The sequence below is a fragment of the Tetrao urogallus genome (genome assembly GCF_951394365.1).
Source record: "Tetrao urogallus genome assembly, chromosome: Z".
Classification (NCBI taxonomy): Eukaryota; Metazoa; Chordata; class Aves; order Galliformes; family Phasianidae; genus Tetrao; species Tetrao urogallus.
In genome coordinates, this window is record NC_136816.1 from 74952295 (window position 1) to 74977021 (window position 24727).

At 42.7% G+C, this 24727-nt stretch overlaps 1 protein-coding gene across 1 annotated transcript; it reads right to left on the bottom strand.

The window, feature by feature from the left end:
* Positions 1–1039: 1039 nt before the first annotated feature.
* On the bottom strand, positions 1040–14939 carry TXNL1 (thioredoxin like 1; the record flags this gene model as incomplete). The annotated part of the gene is made up of 8 exons (XM_079548544.1): positions 1040–1069; positions 7580–7684; positions 8815–8987; positions 9839–9908; positions 10264–10386; positions 12210–12383; positions 13345–13441; positions 14842–14939. 8 exons carry the CDS (start codon positions 14937–14939, stop codon positions 1040–1042), a joined length of 870 nt encoding a protein of 289 aa, XP_079404670.1.
* Positions 14940–24727: the final 9788 nt, after the last annotated feature.

Here is a 24727-nt window from a genome sequence, read left to right on the forward strand (position 1 = left end):
TCACAGCTCTTGGGTTATCAAGCACGAGGTGAGCAGTGCTTGCAATGAGGCACTTAAACCAGAACCCGAAAGGTAATTCGTGTACAAAGCCATCACCAGGTACAGTTACTCACACTGCCCTCAGTTCTGTTTAAGAACGGCTGTGTGTTCTATGCACAGTGTTAATGCCCGACTGCCCCCCCAGAAACAAAACATTAGGAAAGTAGGAAAGAAACCACAGCACCATCACACAGTGTTAAACAGAGGATGGGTAGAGGAGCGCTCAGTGTGGGCAGGTACAGTGAGACGATTCCAAATGGTGCCTCACACAGCGCTGTTCCAGCCAGTCCCCAGCTCTGCTTGGAGAAAGGTCTGTGCTAACAGAATGCTGATGGTACAAATGCTAGAAAAGGTCCACCTCTCTGTGCTCAAGCAAGCAATGCCAGCGAGGATGGGATGTAAGCCTTAGTGGGATTTACAGCAATTAGAAATGTAACCAATTTAATTCTGCCAATTAAAATACTTAGCCCACACCAGCATGCTGTGTGGAACAGACCCACAGGTCCCATCCTGTGCTGTTGGAGGTGGGAAGTGGAAATTCCCAAAACAAGGCAGCGTTGTGCCCAGCTGAGAAATTTCTGCATGCTGTGCAAACAGTGGCTCCTTCATCTCACAGCAAATCTGCTCTGGGTTGGACTTCCAACGGCAGTGAAGAGCCATCTCTGGCTCTTCGTCCTGCACTCCCTACACAAAGGAGCTCCACAACATCTGCTGTCTCTGCCACTCCAGCCCAGCTGGGCAGTTTGAGAGGAACAGGGAAGAGTCACAGTTACCAGAACAACAAATTTAAACTTGGCAAAAGTAATGAATTTTATTTACAAATACAGGTAATGAGGATTACAACAGAAACACTACCGAAACTCCATCTCAAAAACAATGATTTATTGGTAATGGCATTAAATGGAGTCTCAGGCTATGGTCAAGCAATTATCCAGGAGCTGTAGAGAGAAGTGAAGATCTCAGCTGGCTGCAGTAAGGCCTTCCAGTGTCTTGCACATCCTTAGTGGCTCTCTCCTTTTTTGCCAACTACCTGATAGAGGAAAAAACAGACAGTGGCAATGAATGAACCCAGCAAGCGGCACTGAACTTTTTTTTTTTAGTCAGCATCAAAAAATCAACAACCACAACATTTTTCAACTACATTAGTGCAGCTGAGCATGCACTGCTGCATGTGAAGAAGCTGTGAATCCCTCTGAGGTGCTGAGGGCTGCAAGACACAAGAAACTCTTATCTTCAGTGTGAATAAAAGCAGCAAAGTATCAGTCTCACTTGAGAAGAGTTAGAAGACAGGAACTGCACAACACATCACATTTAGAAATGTTATACACCAGCATTGGACCTCAGAATGCTCTGTGAAATAACACAGCAGGAAGAGAACCACGGGGTGCTCCAATAATGTTTGTTCCTTTCCCTTGGTGACCCTACTGTGTAAGTGCCTGACAGCATCTACCTTACCATGCAGCTCAAACCTGAGGAGAGATCTGGATTTTCAGTTATTCTTAGTGAAAACATTATTCCTTAGGAAGACTACTCCTAATCTCCAGTTCTACAAACCCCACCAGCCATCTCAGCACTTCTCATTTGCAGAGATTACCACTGCCACCACCAGACTTTGGTGAGATTTGCCAGCCAACAGCAAGGAAAACACCAGCACTCTATATTCTGCCATACCAGCTTACAGTTAGCACGGCTCATTAAGGAAGGGCGTTGGGTCCCGTTCGTTACAGATACTGGACACAAGCATCAGACAGCAGGAAGTGATGCAATTTTAGTCATTTTTCTGAAAAGGTAATCCCAGTGCTCTTCCCAACCCTAAAATTAAATACCCATTTCTAAGTCAAAACAGAATAAAAAGGAAGCTTTAAAACTTTGGACTTGATCTCTCTTGCAGGAGACCTTTGTCAAGACACCAATTCCCAACTCATTTCCATCTAACCAAAGTAGCACTTGGAGCTACGACAACGTTTTGTCTGAATTAGCTTGAATAGAGGTTACAGAATTTACATTAATGGAAGATAGGATTTCCAATTACTACTCGAAGTTGAAAACTAAGGAGTAAAATCTCTCTTGTGCTCTGATGGACTCCTACAGCCAGTATGTTGAGCGTTAATTACCTCTGCGACTGAATGACAATATACCACACAAGATTCCCACAGGCAATAGTGACATACAGAACTGTAGGAGTACCATACCACAGACAAAGGATGAAACCTCCACAACCCTGACTTAGAGAAGTCCCACCTCTGGAAATAATTCTTCCCAATTCTTCCCCTTTTCTTCCATGCCTTGGAGGGAGCACTTCATTTTGTCTTTAGAGTATCCAACTGCTTTTGGTGAACTGAGTTATCACTGTCAGAAAGTAATTCGTATCTACTGATGAAAAGCACTTTCAAGAGACCAATTTCATCTCCCAGGAACCCTTGACCAGAAGCCCTTCACCATGCTGTGACCTCAACTTAATGCTCAGTGTCAGGAAAACTCCACTTGTCAACTGAAGAAAAAAAAAAAAATCAGAAATCCAATCATTCACGTTAAGATCCAATTAATCAAGTTAAAAAAAAAATAAAATAGTTAATCTGACAAGAAGCAGTATTTATTCCTTGTGTTTCCAAAGCAAACTGTGTTCAGACACAGAAAAGCAGGAAAAAAAAACAACAAAAAACCAAAAAAAAAAAAAAAAAAAACCCAAAAAGAAAAAAGAAAAAAACAGTTGGAAGATTAAAGATTAGCTGTTAGCAAATGTATAACTTCAGTGAAAAGTATTGCAATACCAGTCTGAAGTGGGAATTGACAACACGCCCATGTGAATTATCTGTGAAAATTAATCATGTTGATATGGATACTTTGTCAACACAGGTAAAAGAAACATTTTCTGACCACCCCACTGTACCTTCCCAAGAAGAAAGTGTGCATACAAACTTGCACCAAACAATCATCACTGATCCTTTTCTCAGGAATGGATCAATTTTCCAGCTGTTTACAGACATAACTGGCACTTAGCACGCTCCGAGATACTGGTCACAGCCCTCATTTCCCCTACAACAGAGGAATCTTTTGAAGCAGGTCCAGCAACTGGACTCACGCTGCTGCAGCATGATCAGGCCACCCCTGTACAAACACCATTCAGCTCCTTACTCTGCCTTCCCTGCTTAATTTCCTTTGAGCAAAGTGGGGAACAACAAAGAGAAACTGGCAGCCTAACTTCTTACTGCAGTCACACCAAAGTCGGACATCAATCTTGACCGAGATAAAGAAAAAAAAAAAAATAATCAAGTTTTCTGTAAAGCATTTCACAAACTCCATTACAGAATTGAAATCAAGCTGAAAAATGAGTTACAGACAAAAAAAAAAAAAAAAAAAAAAAAAAAAAAAAAAAAAAAAGCTGTAAAAGTGTTAGATGGTGTGCTTTTAAAAATGTCAACTTTGGGACAGAGTACAGAGTTTGTGAAACTGTAAGAAAGGGAAGTGTTTAAGATAAGATTTGGATGGGGAGAGAGAAAGAAGACAGATGAGTTGATGCATCAGAAGGTAGAGAAGGCCGTCCCTGATTGCAGAAGGTACAGACATGGGTCTTGCATCAGTGCTGAGATTGTGAAAAGGGCGAAAGAGATGCTAGATAAGCAGAGGAAGCAAGGAAAGGGAGTATGCCACACCACACCAATCTGATTATTACTTTTTAATGTCTTCTGCATTTTTAGTTCTTTAGAAATGGGAAGTTACGCTGAAAAACAAACAAAGAAAGTGTTACAAGAAAAACAGCAGCAAAGTGGAGAGCAGTAAGTTGTTCTGAAAAGCCTTGATTCAGGAGGAGACCAAGAAATCCCCACCTGATCATATCCCCAGCCTCTAAAAAGGGGCAGCGAAGTTAAATCAGACATAAACAAGAACTCTACTGGCATTGAGTTGCATGGTCTTCCACAATTAATGAAATTTACCAGTGCATCACCTGGCTCACAGGATTTATGACTAAGCTCCCAGTCAGGAGTCAAAAGGTCACAGAACTTCACGGATGTCACTCAGCATCAGTTGCTTGCCTCTCAGTAGTTTGAGAAGCATCTATGGGCATTGGAAACAAACCTCAAATGTAACCTCCTATATCTTGAGTGCGGTCTGGTATAGGGCTGGGATTCTTTAATTCTGCCTTAAATCAGATCTCATGAAGATGAGAAGCAGAAATAACTTGGCTTAAATTAAAAAGTCGTACATTTACAGCAGGCTTTTCAAAAATTACTTCAGAATGTGAAATATGCATGGGAAGAAAATGTTAATTGCAATCTTCTGCTTCTGGGGGCCCTTTATTTAAGTAGGGCAAAGAGCCTGAGCTGTTCCCCCCATCACTTTCAGCTCTTACCTCACAGTTCTGCAGTCAGTTTATACAACTTCTTTCCCTTGTGACCCCCTTTCCTGCAACTCCAAAGACTTCCTTCCTCCCAGAGGATAAACATCAAATTCAGCAGTCTTACTGATCAGGAAGAGGTCATGCTTACAGCCCTGGTAGTGTTTCAGAGCAACATGAGCAAATTCAAATCTTCCTAGACTGAAGGACACAGTGGTTGCTGTCACATACCTTAATAACCAATTGCTGAACAGTGAGCTGCTACAACCAACCCTGCGTTCACACCCCACTACATCTAGGTATCAAAATACGTAGGCCTGATCCTCAGCAGAATCACTGAAACCAATGTTTTGCTCAGTGGTGGGTTTCTTTTTCCAAATTGAAAAAGAACATGTATAGTATCACCTGAGCAGCAATGATTTGAACAACAAAAGCATGGCTGGACTCATGCTCATGTCTACTTTCACATTCTAACGCTTCCATCTGGAAATAAGTGATTTTTACAAACTCTTAAAAAAAAAAAAAAATCAGGGGAAAAAGCACTCGCCCCCTCTTGTTAATTATGTTTCAATACTGCTTCTATAACTAGAAGAGAAATATGCATTGCGTAAGTGGACTGAGCTAAGGCAGTGAGGCACCTGAAAGCAGTACGGAGCGGGTCTTCTCGTCGATCATAGAAGACAAAAAGAAACATGAGTTTTCCCTGTTGATCTGTCAGCCTAAATATAACTAACACTCAACACTACATTAAGGTTCCATAGCTGACAGGACCAGTGGAAGTGAAGGAACAGAAATTCAGATTCCTGAGTACATTGGCTTCCACGTCCCATTTGCTATGACAACATATTTTAACATCCTAACGTTAAACTACACATTCCAGAAATTAATATTCCTATTTTGTACAAAGTTGAGGAGTACTTCAACAAGGAAAGGATTAGCAGCCTCAAAAGCTAGCAGTGTATGCTCTTCCGTGAGGAAGTTCTGAGCAGTTCTAGACATTCTGATACTACCAGTGCAGTGCTACCCAGCGCTAACATTTAAGAAAGATACAGGTCCTGTAAGCTGGTGCTTCCCTCCCTGTCCCTTCCAGTGAATGTCACAAATCACATTCCTCAGCAGTGCAAAGACATTCACACGTGAAACCAAAACAGTACCTAGTGTGGTATTTAACAGGCTATACAGCAGCTTTCAAGCAACTGCACTGCATTTAAAACCAACACAGACTTAAAAATCCCCTTGTTAACAACAAACAGGTAAGACTCATTCTATTTTTTAATACCTTCATGGGATTTGTGTGTAAGTCAGAATGACAGCCCAGGCTGGAAGGGGCATTGAGAGATCATCGGTTCCAGCCCTTCGTGGAAAGTGTGCCAGGATGAGACCACCTGAGATGCCCTGACCCATGGATTCCACCACGTGCCTGCAGAGCCTGTTTCAGTGATCAGTCGTTCTCACTGTCAAACCATTTATCTCTTCTTGAGATGTAAACTCTGAGTGGAGCTGCATCTGTTGCTGCCTGCCTTCTCCGTGTGGCTCCTAGTGCAGAAGGGTCTCTTTGTTTAATGATTACCCTTAAGTACTTAAGGGTGAACTACACACAGACCTTAAAAAGTCTACCTTAGCTGACACTGACAGGAATAAGGCTGTTACAGCTTCAGACTAAGGAAGCATGTGAGCACTGCATCCAATTTACTGTTTTGTTCTCACAATTTAAAACATTGTAGGAAACATCATGTGGCTCACCACTAGTCACTAGTGCTCATGATATCCCACAAGAACTATACACTGCTTAGCCAAAGGCACCTTTGTAAAAATTATCCAAGGAAAAAAATAACAGATTTAAAAGAGTGTGCCTTTTAGAAAATAAACTTTCGGAAAGCAGAGTATTTACGGAGTGTACAGAGAAATGGAACTGAGACAGATCAAATACTGAAACTATCAGTGTAAGAGTGCTACTTTCTTCCTCAAAATAACAGAGAAGTACTGCAGATTAATCATGTGACATTAAATAGTAATGGCAAAACCCACTGCAGGCTACAGTCCTGCTATCCTAAGTGCTTCTAAAAAAGGCTGTACACAACAACAAAAAAACACAAGCAGATTCAAAATGAATTAACCTATCTCTAGTTTTGAGTAGAACAGATGTGTTCCTTTAGAAATTTCTAAAATTGGTATCCATTAAATTTAGCATATTAGAGCATCTTTTTCAATGGCTTCATATTTCATTAAGTTGGCAAAACTTTGTCAGGCATCTGTTCATTAACATCATTACTCATTTTATGAAGTTTTAGAAGAAGATGTTAGATCAAGTTTTAACGTAAAAAATCAGAGTACATAACGTGGCAACTGTTAGCATTTTTAGCCTTCTGAAGACATAGGTGGCTTGTGGAATAAATTCTGGGTCTTTCAATGTCAATAGTCGCATGGGCCGCCCAGTTTGGAAGCAGTGGTGTTACAGCTCTATTTGTCTTTGTAAAGAGGGTAAGTCTTAAAGCAGTTTGTTTTTAATAGATACTACATTCTAAAGGAAAGCTGTAAGTAGCTTTAAAAGTTTCAATACTTTCAAACCCATTTCACATTCTCAAAAAAAAAAAAAAAAAAAAAAAAAAAGGGAAATGAGAATGCTTTATCCTTCAGCATTTGTTGGCCTGAAGTCATACCATAGCAAGTTGTTTCATTCCCTGTTCAGTGTTAAAAAAGTGTGTTTAATGTCATATTTACCTTGTGATCAATAATTTTTTGGATCTTGAGTTTACGTAGTGCTGCCTACTGAATAAAATCCATAAAATCCTTCACCAAAACAGCCACCAAGCCAATCACAAGGAGTCTATCTATTTCATATGGAGACTTGCTTCCCTGCTTCCTGAGCATCAGCAGCATACAAGTTTTGAAATCAAGGTACAGATCTCTCAGCTGTTAAGAAACAACACTGTCTATAGTGCAGATAACTGGACAGTTCCTCGTGTTTTCAGTAGTTGATGGACACATTCTTACCTTTTTAAAAAAGACGAAGAAGCAGTCGATGAACAAAAACAAAGGCAAGACCAAAGAGCTGTTAAGATATAGCTGCATGTTTTGTTTTGGATGTTTTGCTTTGAAATCTACCTTAAGTTGCAAAATTACAACAACTGAGTGTATTTTAGTCAACTCTTTTCTGGATGAATTTAAAACATTTGTAAGTGCTTTTAAGAAACAAAGACTTACTCGCTTGAAGTCATTCATATTTGTTGCTTGGACTGGAGTTCCAATAAACGTGAAGTACATAATTCTTGTTGTCTCTTCATCCCCATGATTAGACTGGACAAACAACTGAAAAATCCCAAAACACAAGCACTAAGGTGTGATGAATTCCCGAATTAGTGCATCAAGTGCTAGGCTCTCAAGATCTTTGAACTAACCACAGAAATGCTTTTTCCAATCATAAAGGCCTCATTACCCTCTGGAGAAGCAACTGTCCTCTTATTTTAAATGATTACATAGAATGCTGTTATTTTCCCAGTGGTTTACTTAAAAACATACACAGCTTGGAATTTCCCATCTTCCATTTCCAATCTGAGGACATATTCAGCAATCAAACAGGATAAAAAGTCACAGTTCACTCTTCATTTAAATCTTACTCAAAATAAAGTTCAATATGAATAGTCTTAAGGCCTCCATTTCTAAGTGCACCTTATTACTACAGTGTGCATAATTGCAAGCTTTACAGCATAAACACTAGAACTACAAATTTATTTTAGCAATTGCTTTACTTACATGTCTTTGCAAAAATTTCTTTTACTTCATTACCTGTACTGAAAAGTCACAAGGTGGACAAAATGACTTTTTTTTTTTTTTTTTTTTTTTTGAATTCTTGAACACAAAATCCAGGTTCAGCTGGGAAACTTTGGAAACATTACCATGGGGTACATAAGCAGAGTGCAAACAAGCAGAACTTTTATTTGATCGCCCTATCACTTGCCTAGTGTTTGCACACTGTCCTGCCAAAAGCTAACACGGGATTTGATTAAATAATAAATACGTGGCTTGTATTTAACAGCATAGTTTTGTGGGGTGTAAGTCTACATTTCATCTGGGAGAGCATAAATTTGGGTTGCAAGGAGGGTGCCCTATCTGCACCCTACTTGCACACCACTTCTTGCCTCCTGATCTCTCCAAAGACAAGATGCCTCTCATGAAGGTATGACTGTAAAAATGCAGTAGGATTAAGTACTATGCTAAGTCCTGAAGAGGTGAAATGAACCATCTCTCACATAGTGGGTGAGAGATATGGCATGCACGTTGCCCTGGTTCACCCAAACTTTCAGAAATCCTTTGAGCACGAACAAACAGTACGCCATCAATGGTGAGCAACTAAAGACATCTGCAGAGAAATCAACATCACAGTGCTCTAGAAGCCTATAAAGTTTTCAGCCCCAGCAGATCATACAGGATTTACTTACAGTTACACTGTTAACATTCTGAAATTTAACATAGCGAAGTTGGATAATGCCATCTTCTTTAATATCATCTGGTGTTAGCTCCAGGGCTTGAGTTGGTTCACTTCTTTCTGCTTCTTCAAAATCCATAGATCGAGGAAGGTTGATAAAGATTTTTATGTACTTTGGACCTTGTCCTGTGTCAAAATACAGAAGCAGGATTCAGATGCTTTAGTGTTTTTTTCTTTTTAAATGCTGCTCAAGAAGCCCTTCCTTATCTCACCATCTAAGTGCTATTCAAAAAAAGGCACAGACTTGAGATGCAAAAGGTACAGATCTGCCATCCTCACTCCACCACTCCAGACAATGAAAGATATCAGAAGTTGAACTACTTGCCTAAGCTTCAGTGACAGAATACCATGTAACAAATCCAACAAATGTCTAAAAAAATTGTTTTTCTGTGTCACGTGTGACATTTATGTACACTGTATTCAATTTTGTAATGTAAACCAACCAAATATCAAAATTAAGCAGTTTTTTCACTACTCTCACACTGAATTCCTGAACAGAGGTTCCCCTCACAGCATGTCCAAATATAGTGAAACTCTATTTGTCATACCAAATATAAGTGCACAAGGACAGAATAATGGTAATCAGAGAATCATCACAGACTCATAGAATGGCCTGGGTTGCAAAGGAGCACAGTGCTCATCAGTTCCAACCCCCTGCTGTGTGCAGGTCGCCAACCCCCAGCCCAGGCTGCCCAGAGCCACATCCAGCCTGGCCTTGAATGCCTGCAGGGATGGGGCATCCACAGCCTCCTTGGCAACCTGTTCCAGTGCCTCACCACCCTCTGAGTGAAAAACTTCCTCCTAAGGAATGTGAAATAATTTGTTGTTGATTTACACCAAATTTACCTTCTGCAAATCCCAACGCAATTTCAGTAAAAGGAACTAGGGACAACAGTAACATCTTTCAACATTTAAACTAAATGTGGAGAAAGCTCAGGTTTCCAGGACACAGTTAGAGACAGAGATACCTCACTTACCATTATCTGGACCTTGAAGTTTCATAGAATAAAGCTTGACTGGCTGACTAAAAGCAACAGTAATAAGCAGCTGAGGGGGAGAGAGGAGAAATTTGTTGTTAAATACTGTTTTCTTCATTCTCCAAACAAACATAGCACAATAAATAAGCCTAAACTTACAAATAAAATGTCGTGTGTACATTCTCTATATTCCATACATGCACTAGTCTGCCACTTTAAAGTATCAGTAAATGCTACTCTGCTTACAACTTTTCTTCAGAAACATGTAGAAAATTGGAAATGCTACAGTGAACTTTGAATACCTACTTTACTTCATCCACCTACTGTCTCCACTCTTTTTTACACTGCTACAGCAATATAAACCCAAGTCATTAAAAAAAATACCTGCAAACCAGTCACTGAAAATATCTTAATATCCAGTGTACCTGCTCATCACAATCCGATTCCAAGTACGTAGAATCTTTACGTAAACAATTATCAAATCCATGCTCATCACTTTCATTAAGACATTCACAGCCAGCTTTGTTGATAAACGGCATTAAGTCCATCTGAAAGGAAAAACAAGAGAATTGCTGACTGCACACATCTGCCACAAACTCACCCAAAAGTAGAAGGAATAAACGAAATTCTTCTCTGAGCTCATTATTAAAAAAAAAAAAAAAAAAAAAAAAAAAAAAAAAAAAAAAAAAACAGAGCACACAGAAAACCTCAGGGATTTATATAAAAAAAACACCTACAGGAACTTGTTGGATGGCAACTTAAACCACCCTTCTCACAGATATATGTTTGGTCCCAAAGAATAATGTTCTACTCATAAGGAAGCCCCATATACTAGCTTTAAAATTACTACGTATTACAATTCAGGTTGTAGCTTCACAATATAAACTAAATTAAAAAATAGGCTGCTTAGAGAATACAGCTCACTTCCTGTATCCTACTTCCCATAACACTAAGAACTATGTTATTCCAAGTTAAACTACTTACTGCCTTTTACCTATCCCCATCCACATCATATAAAGTGAAGTACAATGCATACAGTGGAATATTTAACACAGAGTGGAGCTGCAAGAAAATTCAAGTGACCTATGCCTTTGAAGTTTACCAAAAAGAGAAACATCCATCTGGATTTTGCTCACATTTGTCTAATGGATATTGTCAGCACTGAATTTAAAATAGTTAACTTCAAAAAAAACCAACAACCAGGTGTTGGACTGCATTTCATTCTACAGATGCTCAAAATCAAGTTGAAGATGTTTGATTTTCTAACATGAAGGGATGCACACTAAACTGTGACATGACTTAGTTATTTGGTAAATTACATTTCACCTAACTGGGTTTTATTCTGTTGGCAAAACAGCAGGCAATCTCATTTAAGGAGTAATACTACACCAAGGACTGCTTGAAGAACACCATCTCAGATAACGGCTCTAGGAAAGTGTTTTGTCACATCAGAGCTCTCACTTACATGTTTCTAAGCACAGCTATCAGGTAGGCTTGTAATATGAAGCACACAATTGCCTTGATCCAAGAGGAAAACAAGCAGGACATGAGAAATAATCTCCTGAGAGAGCAAATATTTAAGTGGATTGCTTTGCTCCATTGAGATTTCAGCCAAAAATTCAATTATCCTTATCAAGTTTTGATTTTTCTAGAATACAGGTCTAGATCATGCGATGGTAAGAAATCTATTCAAGAAAAAATATTTTAAATTATTAGAGAATGGTTAAGAACTAAATTTTAGTTAACTGATTTAGATGCAAGGTTTTAAAAATATCTTGTCTGAGAACATGTGGCCCTCCATTTTCACGGCAAACTGCTATGCAGCTGAACTATTGTGAAGGTTATTTCCTTCAAAGGATTTTTTCTTATATAAATAAGAAAGAACATTAAAGTGGCAAGCAAGAAAGAAAAACAAACTCCCAAACTACAAATCAGCCTACCACCACAAGAATAACAAAGAGGACTTCTTAAAGAACAACCAGAGCAACTTTTCAACGGCTATGTCTAACTATGTTCTTTACCATGGAAGATCTTGCACTTCAAAAATGTTTTGGGAAGACATACTGTGAAGCTTGAGAAGAAGAAAGAAACATAACACAAAGCTGCAGATGAATCCTTATCATAAAATACGAAATCCATTGCTTTAATCACTTATGGCTATGTGCAGACATTTGTCCTAATATATTTTACAATTCTGTCACGTACATATTTAGTAAGCATGGTTAACTTTCAAGTGCTGTCCCTTAAAGCCATGGGAGCTTGTAGGTTTCCCTACAGGAGCATTATTTGACCAGAAGATGTTTGGAAAGGAACAGAAAGTTTTAACAAGTCACGTAAATTTTAAAAAGAGGCTCAGATAAAATATGCTTACATATCCTTTGGGAATATCTGTATCTTCATTGTTTCCAGGATCATTCTCCAGGTGCTGCTTGATTTTTTCTTCTAATCCTACAGCATCTGCTCCTTGATACTGGTCAATCCGCACTTTGTTCCGAAAGAACAGAAACGTCGGTGTTGCTGAGATATTGTTGGTAGCAGCTGTTCCCTAGAATGCATAAATTAGTTACCAGTGTTCTCTAGCACACTATTACCAACATCAGGCAAAAACACTGTTTCACATGGATGGGAACGTACACATTAATATTAATCAAGCTACAGCAGCCCCAACATCACAGTTTTTCTTATACTGCAAGCACCTTCAAGTCAGACAACAACCTGAATTGAAATGCTTCAGATCCTCCTAATCTCTCCTACATTTAGGCATTCTTTCAAAGGATTTTGTGTTAGGTTGGTCAGTCCATCATAAAAATCCTACTACTCACATGCTCTTGAAGGTGAAAATCACCTCATTTCCCATGTTACAAGCATTCTTTACACCTATGTTACTTCCCTTTCCAAAGGGATTCATGCACACCTTGAAGGCTGCAACCTTCCACTGTAGAAGGTGGCTTCTATTTCATTTCTACCTGTATCTGTAGCACCCAGATGTTTTTTTCCCCAAAACTTGCCATAATTCAGTGTTGTTTTAAACAGCGTTGCTACTTCTACACTCATCTCTCTTCATTATCATTTGCTTTTCTTGAACATGTGCAAGTTCAAGAAGCTTCCTTTCAACACACCACTGTTGATTTTTGCTAACAACCCTTAAGTCAATCAACAGCTTGTCTGCAACACTTGTCTGTTAAAAACAGACACATAGTACTCGAGAGAAATTACTGGCACTGACTTTGTAACTGTGTTACATCAGTAGAACACACAGCAGGAACTGCTAAATGCCCTGCACATAAGGAAGGATATCAAACTGCTAATTGCAAGAATATTTTCCTAAATGTTTGGTCACATCTCTGTGAATATAATAATTTCGATCAATAAAATTTCTTGTTAATCAGGAAACACATAAATGGACACTTATTATACTGATCAAGCAGCTTTCCTTCCAGTTTCTCAGTCACTGCATTATCTAATTTTCCTCTTACAAAAGCTGAAATATGCTTAGGAATACTAACCTGGCACTGATGCACATCCACTTCCAAAAATGTTGCCTGAGGGTACTTGTTACTCAGAGCATTGAAAGCTGGAGCTATCCTTAAACAAGGACCACATCTGTGAAAACAAAATAAAATTCAACCTATTTAAAAAAAAAAAAAACTCTTGCCTCAAACTGAATGTTGTATGTTCATTTTCTTACTTTGGTACATGTTGGGTGAAAACAGCCAATAATCTGAATTGCACAATGCTATTTGCTACATAATACCACGTCATCATTACTGTGTCGTTATATGAATTACAGAAAGCTATGGCTGAGCTTTACTGCAGTACATATACAACAACCACAACTGCCTGCGGATCCAACCCAACCCCAATGACAGGCCCTGCAGCTGAAACAGAATCAACCAGCACCATTATCAGTTACCCCTATAAGCAAAGGTAAAAAATGCCTACTAAAGTGAGGTTATTTAGTAAATAAATCCTAAATCAGATGGAAGAAAATGAAACTGAGCCACCGCTAGTCCAACAGCTCAAAGAATGAGAGCAGGGAGAGGAAGAACTCAGAAGAGACAGAGACTGTCTAAACCCTGATGTTGGGTGAGCTTCTAAACATATAAGAAGATTGTAACCACTGTCCAGTAAGCACGTTGTTATGTGGCTGCTCCGGTGCTGAAACTTTGGGGTCAGGGGCCTGAACTTAGTGGGCAGTGAAACCAAGCAGCTGCAGCTGTGATCCCTTTCTAGGGAAGGAAGCATTGGCAAAGCAGTTGGAAAAGAGGCCTTGCCCCTATGGCAGTGATGTCATGATGGGAAGATATCCCTGCAAGGATGAGTCGGTAAGTTAGCCAGGCAAATGGGCCACCATGAACAGAGATAAGCAGTACCTGAGGGAATCTGCTGAGCTGGCATTAACATACACCATTAAAATGAGCAATACCAATTCTTAAGATCCACACAACATCGCTTTTTTGACTCAACAACAATATTACAGTAAGAATCACCCAGACTAAAGGAGTGAGTGGCTGTGTGGTGCTTGGCTGACAGGCTAAACCATAGCAGAACCCTGAGTAAACTCTCTGAAACTGAATGCAAGAAATCCAGTGCCACCTGTGGAGGACAGCTACATTAAAGTCCCTGCACAGGACGTGACATCGTGATGGCATACTAAACCCTTAGCAGGGATCACAGGAGCTACTATTCACTGTGACAATATCGAGTCACAACAGCCGATTTCGCTGCGGGCATGAAGATGCAGCCACCTCAACATAGGAAGATCTTGACAACTTGTGCAAACGGCAGCGCAGCACCAACCCATGAAGAACCGCAGGCTATTCCTGCAGCAGCGCACAAACATCTCTCAAATCTCTACCAAAGGGCTCCGGCTCGCTGACGGACACTCAGCCTCCCCTTCCCACCCTCACCCCGAGGAAGATCGGCCCCGCCGCCAGCGCCCAGCACGGCCCCACACCGACAGCGCTCCGCCAGCCAGGCCCGCGCCTCACGGCGCCACTCACCCCCGCATGGTGAACTTCACCACGGCTAGGCGAGAGCCGGCCGCGCTCAGCTCAGGCTGGAACTCAGTGTCGTTAGCGATCAGCTTCACGCCCACCATCCTCGCCGGACGGGGGGAGGCAGAAGGTGCCACAGCGGCGGCGCCGGCCTCTATCTGCAGCGTCACGGCGGGAAGGCGCGGCCGGCGTGCACCGCGCGGCGAGTCGCGCTCAACGCATGCGCGCTCTGCCACGCCTCTCCCTGCAGCACTTCCGGCCGCGCAGCGCAGCGCCTCTCAATTCGAGAGTAGAAGGGAAGCGAGAACGGCCATTTTGAAAAATGGCACGCCGGAAGCGAGGCGGCCATCTTTGTAAGGGGCACGCCGGAAGCGATGCCACCATCTTTGTAAGGGGCACGACGGAAGCGAGGCGGCCATCCTTGTAAGGGGCAGGTGTGAAGGGAGGCGGCCATCTTTGTAAGGGGCACGACGGAAGCGAGGCGGCCATCCTTGTAAGGGGCAGGTGTGAAGGGAGGCGGCCATCTTTGTAAGGGGCACGCCTGAGGTGAAGCCCGGTCCCCCGCGGCCCCGAGGAGGACGAGGCGGCCGCGGCCTTTGCCATACAGCTTAGTACCCGCAGGAGGCCGGCGGCGTTGATATGATATAACACGATTCAGGTACGTTTGCCGTCTCGGTCTTTGTCGCTTCTGATCCCGCCGCTGGGTCCCGTAGAGGTGCCCGCAGTTCTGCTCTCCTGTCAAGAGAGGTCCGTCCCGTTGATGCGCACACTGATGAGGCGGAACCGCCTTTCACAGAGGATTCAGGCCGAACGCGGCGCCTTCCGTGCCCGCCGCAGCCCTCCGCCTGCGCCGCGCTGTCACGCTCCGCCGCTCGTCTCTATGGCGACGCCGCTGTCTTTGCGTGCCGTCAGTCGCGGCGGCCGGGGGGCGGCTTTACGACACTGGGCGCCGCGGCGGCCGGCCTCGTCAGCTGCTCGAGGGAGCGCGGCGCCCGGGGGCTCCTCTGCAGAGCCGCGGCGGGGACAGGTGAGCGCTCGCGAGTCGGCGGCCTCCTCCCAGCCGCGGCGCGCCCTCCATCAGACCCCCGGTGCGCCATGTTGTACGGGGGTGGCGGCGAGCCCCACCGGCCCCCGAGGATCGTTCTCGCGGTGCGGGCGGGGGCCACGGCGCGGAGTGGCGGTGTGTGGGGGATGGCGGGGGGCGGTGTGTGTGGGGGCGGTGTGTGTGTGTGTGTGTGGGGGGGGGGGGGGGGGGGGGGGGGAGCGGCTGCACCCTCGGCGCTTCGTGGCATCCCGAGGCTGTTTCCCTTTTCTTGTGCCGGCCCCGATGCCACTGGTAAATAGGGGTACGGGTTGGAGTTCGCTTTGCAGCTCATGGGGTAACAGTGCTGAACGCGGTTGTGACAGCTGGGATCTGGAAAAACCTGTGTGGGTTCCCCGTGTCGCCCAGCGAGGTGCCAGGGCAGCCTGCTTCTGAGGCGTCTGCTAGCTCTGCTGCAGGATCTGGATGGAGCCAGAGAGCCATTACGGCTGAAACAGCTTTCTGACACCATCACAGAATCACCACGGTTGGAAAAGACCTACAAGACCATCCAGTCACAGATGCATAATACTAATCACAGAATCATAGGGGATGGAAGGGACCTCCGAGAGATTGTCAAGTCCAGCCCCCTTGCCAAAGCAGGTTCCCTACACCAGGTTGCACAAATAGGTGTCCAGGTGGGTCTTGAACATCTCCAGAGAAGGAGACTCCACAACCTCCCTGGGCAGCCTGTTCCAGTGCTCTGTCACCCTCACTGTAAAGAAGTTCTTGCACCCATTTGTGTGGAATTTCTGGCCGTTTCCTGTTGACCTGTCTCCACACACTGCTGAAAACAGTCTGGTCTCGCCGTTCTATCCCTCTCACCTTAGATATTTATAGACCTGGACCTCCCCTCTCTGTCTTCTTTTCTTGAGGTTAAACAGACCCAGTTCACTTAGCCTTTCTTCACAGGGGAGATGCTCCAGTCCAACCGTCCACCTATCACCAATAGTACTGACTGAACCATATCCCTCAACACAAAATCCAAGCATTCCTTGAACACCTCCAGGGTCGGTGACTCCAGCACCTCCCTGGGCAGCCCATTCCACTGCTGGACCACTCTTTCAGAGAAGCAGTATTTCCTAACGTCTGGCCTGAATCCCCCCTGGCACAGCTTGAAGCCACTCCCTCTAGTCCTATCACCAGTTACATGAGAGAAGAGGCTGACCCCCAGCTCACTACAACCTCCCTTCAGGTAGTTATAGAGAGCAATAAGGTCTCCCTTGAGCCTCCTCTACACCAGCAGCATCCAGCAGTGCATCCCAGCTGACCATGTCCACCTATGTGGCATTATCACTTCCTTTATCTGGTTTTGCATTCATCTGTATACCCATGAGGTGGATTTCTGTGGGACAGCCCACATTACCTTCCTGCTGTTAAGTGCTTTTGGGTTGATATTCTGCAATCCTGTGCTTGGCTGCGGAAAGCAGTAACCTGTTATTGGAATGCCACAGTTATTGGCACATCGTGAAGATTAGGAAGGAGTTTGTGTCTGAACTAATTGGATTTTTAATGTCTGTTTTGGAAGGCAAGTTTGTTTTTGTACTGTTGCATTTGTTTTTGATTTTGATTGTGTTGGGAAGGTTTGGGACCATGTTCACAATACTTTTCTTTGTGTTACAGTAACACATCGTGGCCAAATCAAGTGCTGTGTAAAATATCCGAGGAGAGCTTTGTCACAGGGCTTGAAATACAGCTGTGCTGTGTGATGCCCAGTGCAGGTGAATGAGTGAGAAGAAAAGGGAATGCATGAGGGATAGAGGTTCTGCCTGCACACGGCTGTGGGAGAGCTCAGCAGATTACAGGGTGGATGAAGGAAGTCCAGGTGCCTGTACCTTTTTAATCCTTGATCAACGTAATAGCTTGGAGCAAGCAGAGGTTAGTTCCCTCCTGCAGATACGCTTAATTCTGATGTAATGAGTGGGTTTATTGAGGTCAGTGTGAATATTCAGGGCAGTAAAATGAAGTGTACTGTGTTTACTTTGAGCAGTCCTTGCACCTCTTGGCTGTGTTAGGATGCATTGGTTCTCCTTGATAGCTACTTGCTTTTGTTTTTGTCTTGAAATTGGTATGGTTAATTACCAAGACAAATGCACCTGGCATTTCAGCTCACCATCTTCTGGCCTGTTTTGCATGCATGTTTGTCCACGTGCATGGTGATGGCAGATTTGCCTGGCTTTTTGCTAGGCTGGTTGCCTGACATTGCTGTCACCATGATGAATTTGTTTCATGCAGCATTGATTGCATTCTTCACCTGTTTACTCATAACTCTCTCTTAGCGAAAAATGACAATTCTGCTTTCTTAATAAAGACTTTTAGCACAGTGTTGCAATAATATTTTTTTTCGTTTGCAAAGCAGAAAGTTGAGCTTGGATAAAGCTGTATTTCAACCCTGTGACAAAGAGCAAAGTTATTGCTCTCTAAGTTTTGTATTCAGTGCTCATCTGATGCGAGCTGGAATGAAAGTGTTAGATGTGTTGGAGTTAAAGAACTGAGCACGTAGATCCTTTTCCAGTGTTTTGTATCATGCAAATGTGGCCCAAAATGTCATCTAGTAGAAAAAAACCTACAAAAATAGCCACTCAAACCCCCAGCAGACAAACATGGATTTATTTGCTGAAGAAGTATTAGCTTTTTAGAAGTGTTCTCTGACTTTCCAGATAGCATGGATTTACAGAGAGGAGATTGCCTCCCACGCCGAGACTGATGGGTGAAGAGGAGCAGAATTTGGCACAGCTCCCATAGCATCCTCATGGACAAGCTGCTGATACATGCTTAGGATGAGCGCATTGAAAACTGGTGGAGCATACAGCCTCAGAGGGTTGTGATGGGCAGCTTGATGTTCTGCTGCAGGACAGTCATAGTGTTGCACCCCAAGGGCTGGTACTGAATCCTCTGGTGTTTAATATCATCAGAGGTGGCACAGGTGATGGACAGGGCAAGTCTACAGGTGGTACAGAATGAGGAGGGAGGCTCATAGAGGTGTGCTGCCTCAGCCTGGAGAGATGAGCCAAGAGGAACCTTGTGAATTCAGCAGAGGGAAGTGCCAGGAAGTTTCTTCCTGACAGCAGTTGAGCATTTGGGTAGGTTGTGTATATGCAGGAGTGGACGTGATCCTGGGCAGCTGTATCTGGCCCAGATCTTGTTCAGCTTCATTGTGATCTGCTGCAGTGCCTTCCTTCCACCCCACCCGCTCTGTGGTTCTGTTGGATTTGCAACAGGCTTGGAAGGCAGAAATACTTGGCGTTTGATCCCTTTATGATGAGTTGAAATGCATTTTGGAAGCCTCTGACAATTCCTGACAGGCATTCAGAAACAAGCAGAATGTTATTAACAGAGCAAACGTTGTTGACCATTTGTGTTTAGTAACGGATTTGCTTATTCACCATCTACACAAAGAAAGGTGTGAATATCTAAATGTGTGTGTTCTGACAGTTGAACATTTGTGCAACTCTGGATACGGTATTTTGTTTTCTTCTCCCTGCTGTGTCAATCCTCTACTTTCCCAGCTGCATGTATTAAATGGAAAAGGCCATTAGTAATAAAATTGTAATCACCATTGGGTAATTCAAATGGAAGCCATGATGTAGCAGAAAGGAGCCTCTGCCATGGATACGTGAGTGCATGCGGGTGGCTTTAGGAGGGGTATTGCAGTGCTTAACTCATGACTTTAGGAGAGAAAGATTCTGTATGTGCAAAAAATGTTAGGCGTAAAAATTACTGTTGGTGTGAAAATACGAAATCCTTTTAGAAGGCTTCTCCTGATGTCATGGATGGCAGCCCTCTCTGTGCTTGGTGACAATCTGAGGAATAAGGTAATTTAAATTCTACTGAAAATGCAGAAAAAATGCATTAATATGTGGTAAACATTGATAGGGAAGGGAATGGTTTATTATTAATATTTCTGAACTGCTTTGTTTGAGCATAAGTTACATTGATTTAGAAGCAGATGTTCATTTGGCAGACTTCAGTGGTTCATTTTGGAGCTGTTACAGACCGAGAGTGTACATGATAAAGAAATAGTCATTTCATAGATGTTTTTTTCACAGATTCTTTTAGCACCCACACGTATCCTCAGATGCGCTGGGGACAGAACTGGTACCAGCTGGATGGTTAGGGAGCTGGTTTTATTGTCCCAACACAAGGCAGAGGTGAAAGCTCCTCACCGGCTGCTGGGCTTCCTACCAGGAATCAGTTCGCTTTGGGTGCGTTTTTTGGTCCTACAAACTGTTATCAGAGAGCTGTCTCAGGGTAAAGACCTCAGGGTCTTGATTTTGAGGAGGTTCAATGATATCTCTAGGCTGCGTCTCATGGCTGAAAGGTGTGGGAAAGCTTGAGGCACCTGCAGGTAAAGTGATCTTGCAGGAAGAGTTTGCGTACAAGCAGAGGAAGGTTTGTGGCTCCATCTTTGATTTCTTGCAGCAACCATTATCATAAAGCTCTCTGATCATACATCTGACCTTCATCTTCACTCCTATGGTCCTCGTAGGTCATGTCCCTGATTTTCTTGAGCAGTGCACTACTGTTAACTGCTAAAATCTTTTCTGCAACTGCTTTGCCTCTTCTTAAACAGGCTTTCATCTGAAGGCAGCATTTTGTTTTCTGCTTGCCGTTTTGTTCCCTAAGTTAGCTGTGAACACTTTACCAGTGCTATACATGTGAAAGAAGTACTCGATGGTGTTGATGGTGTCGATGGTGTTGTGGTTTGGTGAAGGTGTTAAATGAATCTGCGATTCAGCATTTAAGCAATAAATTGTACTTCAGAAAGCAGTTTAATAGCCTTGCTCAAATAGGGATTTTTTCCCAGATTATGGAATTTGCCTGAACACCAGCCTTCTTAGTGCTGCAGAGAGTCAGTGACTATTCCACCAAGTTAGTACGTTATTTTCTATTTTTTTCATTACTCATGCAAGGGCACGTTAATATTGATATTCTTTCAAGTCATATTATTAAATAAACACAGATTATTTATCTTTTGGGGTTTCTTTGGGGGGAGGGAGAGGGCAGGATGGGGTGGGGGGTTTTATCTGGAAATCTAAAGTGTCATTTTCACTTTACAAAGCACGCAGTTGAAGACACTGAAGAAGAGGTTTGAGAGTCCAGAGACATGAGATGAAGTGACTTCCAAAGTCAGTATATGAGAGAGTGTTCTTGGATCCACATTACAGCTCCCACTGCAGGAAAAAGCAAATGAAAAATTTCAGATCTGGGGAATATTAGAGAAAATTGAGAGCCTCCCTTTGGTCAGGTCTTTTCAGTAAGGTCTTTTCCAGCTGTTCTGCGTCTGGGCATTCATTGTGACTTTGAGAGGGGTGGTTCGGAAGTGAAGCGCAGTAGCACCCTACAGATGGCTTTCTGTACTCACGTGGTAACGCAAGGTCGTTCTTTCTTTCTGTGTGCTTGTGGAGGAGGGCACCAAGGCGCCTGTGGAAGTGGTATGGAAAGCCTCAGCCACCTCTATGATGACAGGGCTTTTAAGGAGGAAGAGCTCAGTTTGATGTCTGCAGTTCATTGTCCAGTTAAAATTTCCAGTCCCTATTTCTGCAAAAATTCTAGAGAGGTACAGATAAGTAGAACACAGGGTTTCCTCTGCAGTGGTTCACCGTGTGCTTTTTGACCATTTGTCAATAGGTACTGTGTTTATTTGTTACTGGAGTTGTCATCACTGATGTAAAAAAAAAATTCTATATTGATTGTTTCCAGACATTGAGTGACTTTTGGTTTTTACTGGGAATGTATTTGATGCTCGGTGGCAGTAGAGAACTGTTCTTTGCAGTCTGAATTCCGCGCCAGTTGAGATGAGTTTGTGGTACTTCCTGAAAATGAAGTTTTTAATGAAGGCTTTGCGATGCCATACTAAAAAACTGGAAGGCAAGAGGTAGCTTTTCTTTCTGCTCTCTCTCTCCCCCAGGGGTTGGTATGAGAAGTTCTAAGAACTGTCTCTCTTTTATATAAAAGTTTTGGAATGTGAATATTTGTAAGCCTTTACATATGATTTCGCTGTTCACGTTTGCAGTGCTTCCTCACTTTGGTCTGCATGGAAGGTACAAGATATATTAGATTACTTATATGTGGTAATACTTGTGACTGCTGTAATATCCTCGTGAAAATTCACTATTTTAAGTATATTTATAACGTTGGTTTGTGTTTGTTTGTTTTAATAGCAATAGGTAAAGCATCAGGCTTACTGCAGAATTTGGTGAAACAACTGTGTGCCCTGGTAGGCGAGCTCCTTTATTATCCCAGCATGCAGTTGTTCGCGTCGCTGAGACGATCACAGAGATGACTTATGGAAATGTTCTGATGCATTCCCTGATCTATGAGCAATAGGAAATGAAAAGCATGGGAAGAGACTTTATGTTGCTTATCAGCATTTTTATTCCCAGAATTTTCCAGCTCTAAAATTGTTGATGGATTGTCTTGTTATCAACTGAAAGTTATTTTGTAGGTTAAACTGAAGGTCAAATATTTATATATATATAAAATAGTAACAAACAAAGAAAAAAACAAACCCCAAACAGCAACCAAAGCAAAAAAGCACCTAGGTATAGTGTGTGCCAACAAGCTGCATCAGGGATACTGCAGTGCAGTGTGGCTCCCAGCCATGAAGGGCGGCTGTACAGGCAGGATGCTGTGGGACTGACTTTGGCAATTCCGTATTTCCAGCCCACAGCTACTGCGCCCCAGTAGTTGGCTGAAGTAAAATTGGTGCAGAATATTGTGCCTTCATTGTGATTTAAATACTTCATCTTAACAGAAATTTCTCAGCTCGCCTTTCCCAGTGTGTCATCTGTTTTATTTCATTACAAAATGTGGTAAAAAGTTGACTTTGTATTTCTGTGATGCATCTTCGTACTGCTTCTGGACAATCTTCATTTTAGGATCTCATTCAATTCTTTTTATCATCTTTATATCTGTAAATCGAGTACCTTTAGGCCAGAGGTTTTGTAATTCCTCAGCTGGCAGGTACACTGCCTTTATTAAGGTCGCTGCATCCTTTATGCCTTCTGAAAAATATTTTGCAGTTCTGTGTTCTGATCATCCAGACACGGAACAATTGATCCAGCATTGTGTAACAGCACTGCATTTACAGCCATGTGTTACAAACACTCGTCTCAGGGTGGTGTGTCAGAACAGAGCGCGTGCTTGGTTGTTGGTCTGTATTTGTATTCATTTACTAAGTAATATTGCTCAATTTTTAATAACTGTGGTCCCATTGGGTGCAAAAAAAGACGGGGCATAAGATGACACTTTGTAGTGACTGCTGTTACTGTTCTCATCCTTTGAATTTACTGAAAAACCATTCTGCATCCCAAGCTTCTCAGAAGCGTGAGGCTTAGTGCATCCGGCTTGCCTGTGTCCTCTGTTCCAAGACTCAGGCCAGTTTTCAGTTGTCACTGCAGTCTGTAGCACCAAGCTGTGTTATTCAGCTGTTTGCTGCTTCCCTTCCCCCCTTTTTCTGTATTTATTAACGTGCTCCATCGCTGCTGCCACAGGGACTGTTTGCACTAGAAATGGAGTCAGTGTTTGTCCAAATTACTCTAAAACTATGTGCTTGAAGAGATTTCAGTGTAATGTTTATACAGATGAGAGATAGCATTAATTTGTTTTGAGCTCCCTGTAGCATGGTAGAAAAAAGATTTTGAAATAGAAGGTAAAAAAGTGCTATCTGCATTAAAAAGAAGGATAGGGGTTGCTGTCGGGGATGAGCACATTTGAGGATATTTCTTCTTCTGCTTATTTTTCCATTGTAATCAATCGGAATTGCTTTCTCCATATTCTAAACTACTGTAGAAAGATTTGTTTGTCTGCGAGCACACACCTGTACTACAAGATCATGCCAGTGGGATGAGTGCATATATATTAATATAAAGGCAGGAAAGCGTGCTGAGGTATTCCTTCAGTGAATTCTTCTGCCGTATTTACACTTCTCTACATGGGAAATTCTGCTGGGAAATAGTGGGAATAGCTGGGAAATGGGAAATAGTGATTTGATCTATGCGAAGTTCTGAACAGAAACCTCTGTTTGGAAACACTAGGAGCGTTTCCTCCATTCGTTTAGCACACTGATTTTCCCATTCATTTCTCAGTAACTTTCTGTAGCTCAAAGTTCTTCCACAGGGTAGTTGAGCAACTGCTACAGCACTATGTGAATTCTCAGTAAGAGATGAAGAAAACTTTGGTCGTATCTGTTGTAAGCGTTCTGCTTGCTGGCTATGTGCTCTGTTTTTCCATTTATTCTTAACAAGTACTGCTAAGTGGAAGAGTTCTTGTGTCTGAACATTGAAGTGTTTGGTAAACTCAGGGTATTGCTAACAAAAACAGGCTTGGTTTGGTGTTCAAATCTCCTGCTGATCTCAGAACTGGTTTTTTATTGGCCTTGCTGTTGCTCAGATCCCTGGGTTGTGTGCTGCAGCTTTCCCCAGCTCACATTTCCCCTTCCTGCTCCCTACTCATGGCTGGACTGCAGCTCTGGGCATCTGTGGGGACAGCTGACATGGCTGGCAATGAATGGGATGGGTCCAGAAAAGAATTAAAAATGCAATTTTTATTTTGTAACAGCTGCAGCAAGCGACAACAGAAATAGATCAGTTCCTCCTCTTTCAGTCTCAGACTTTCAATCAGTTCTTGTTTAGGATCCAGCTTCAGAGGGCTGGCAGTGGTGGAGGATTGAGAAGTGCTTTGCCCTTGCTGTATTTCCTTTTTCTAGCTTTTGTTAGTTCTAAATGTTGATAATTCTAGCAGTGACTCTTGTCTCACAACTGAGTCACTTGTTACACGTTCCAGTTCCTTTTCCCTCACTGCCTGCCC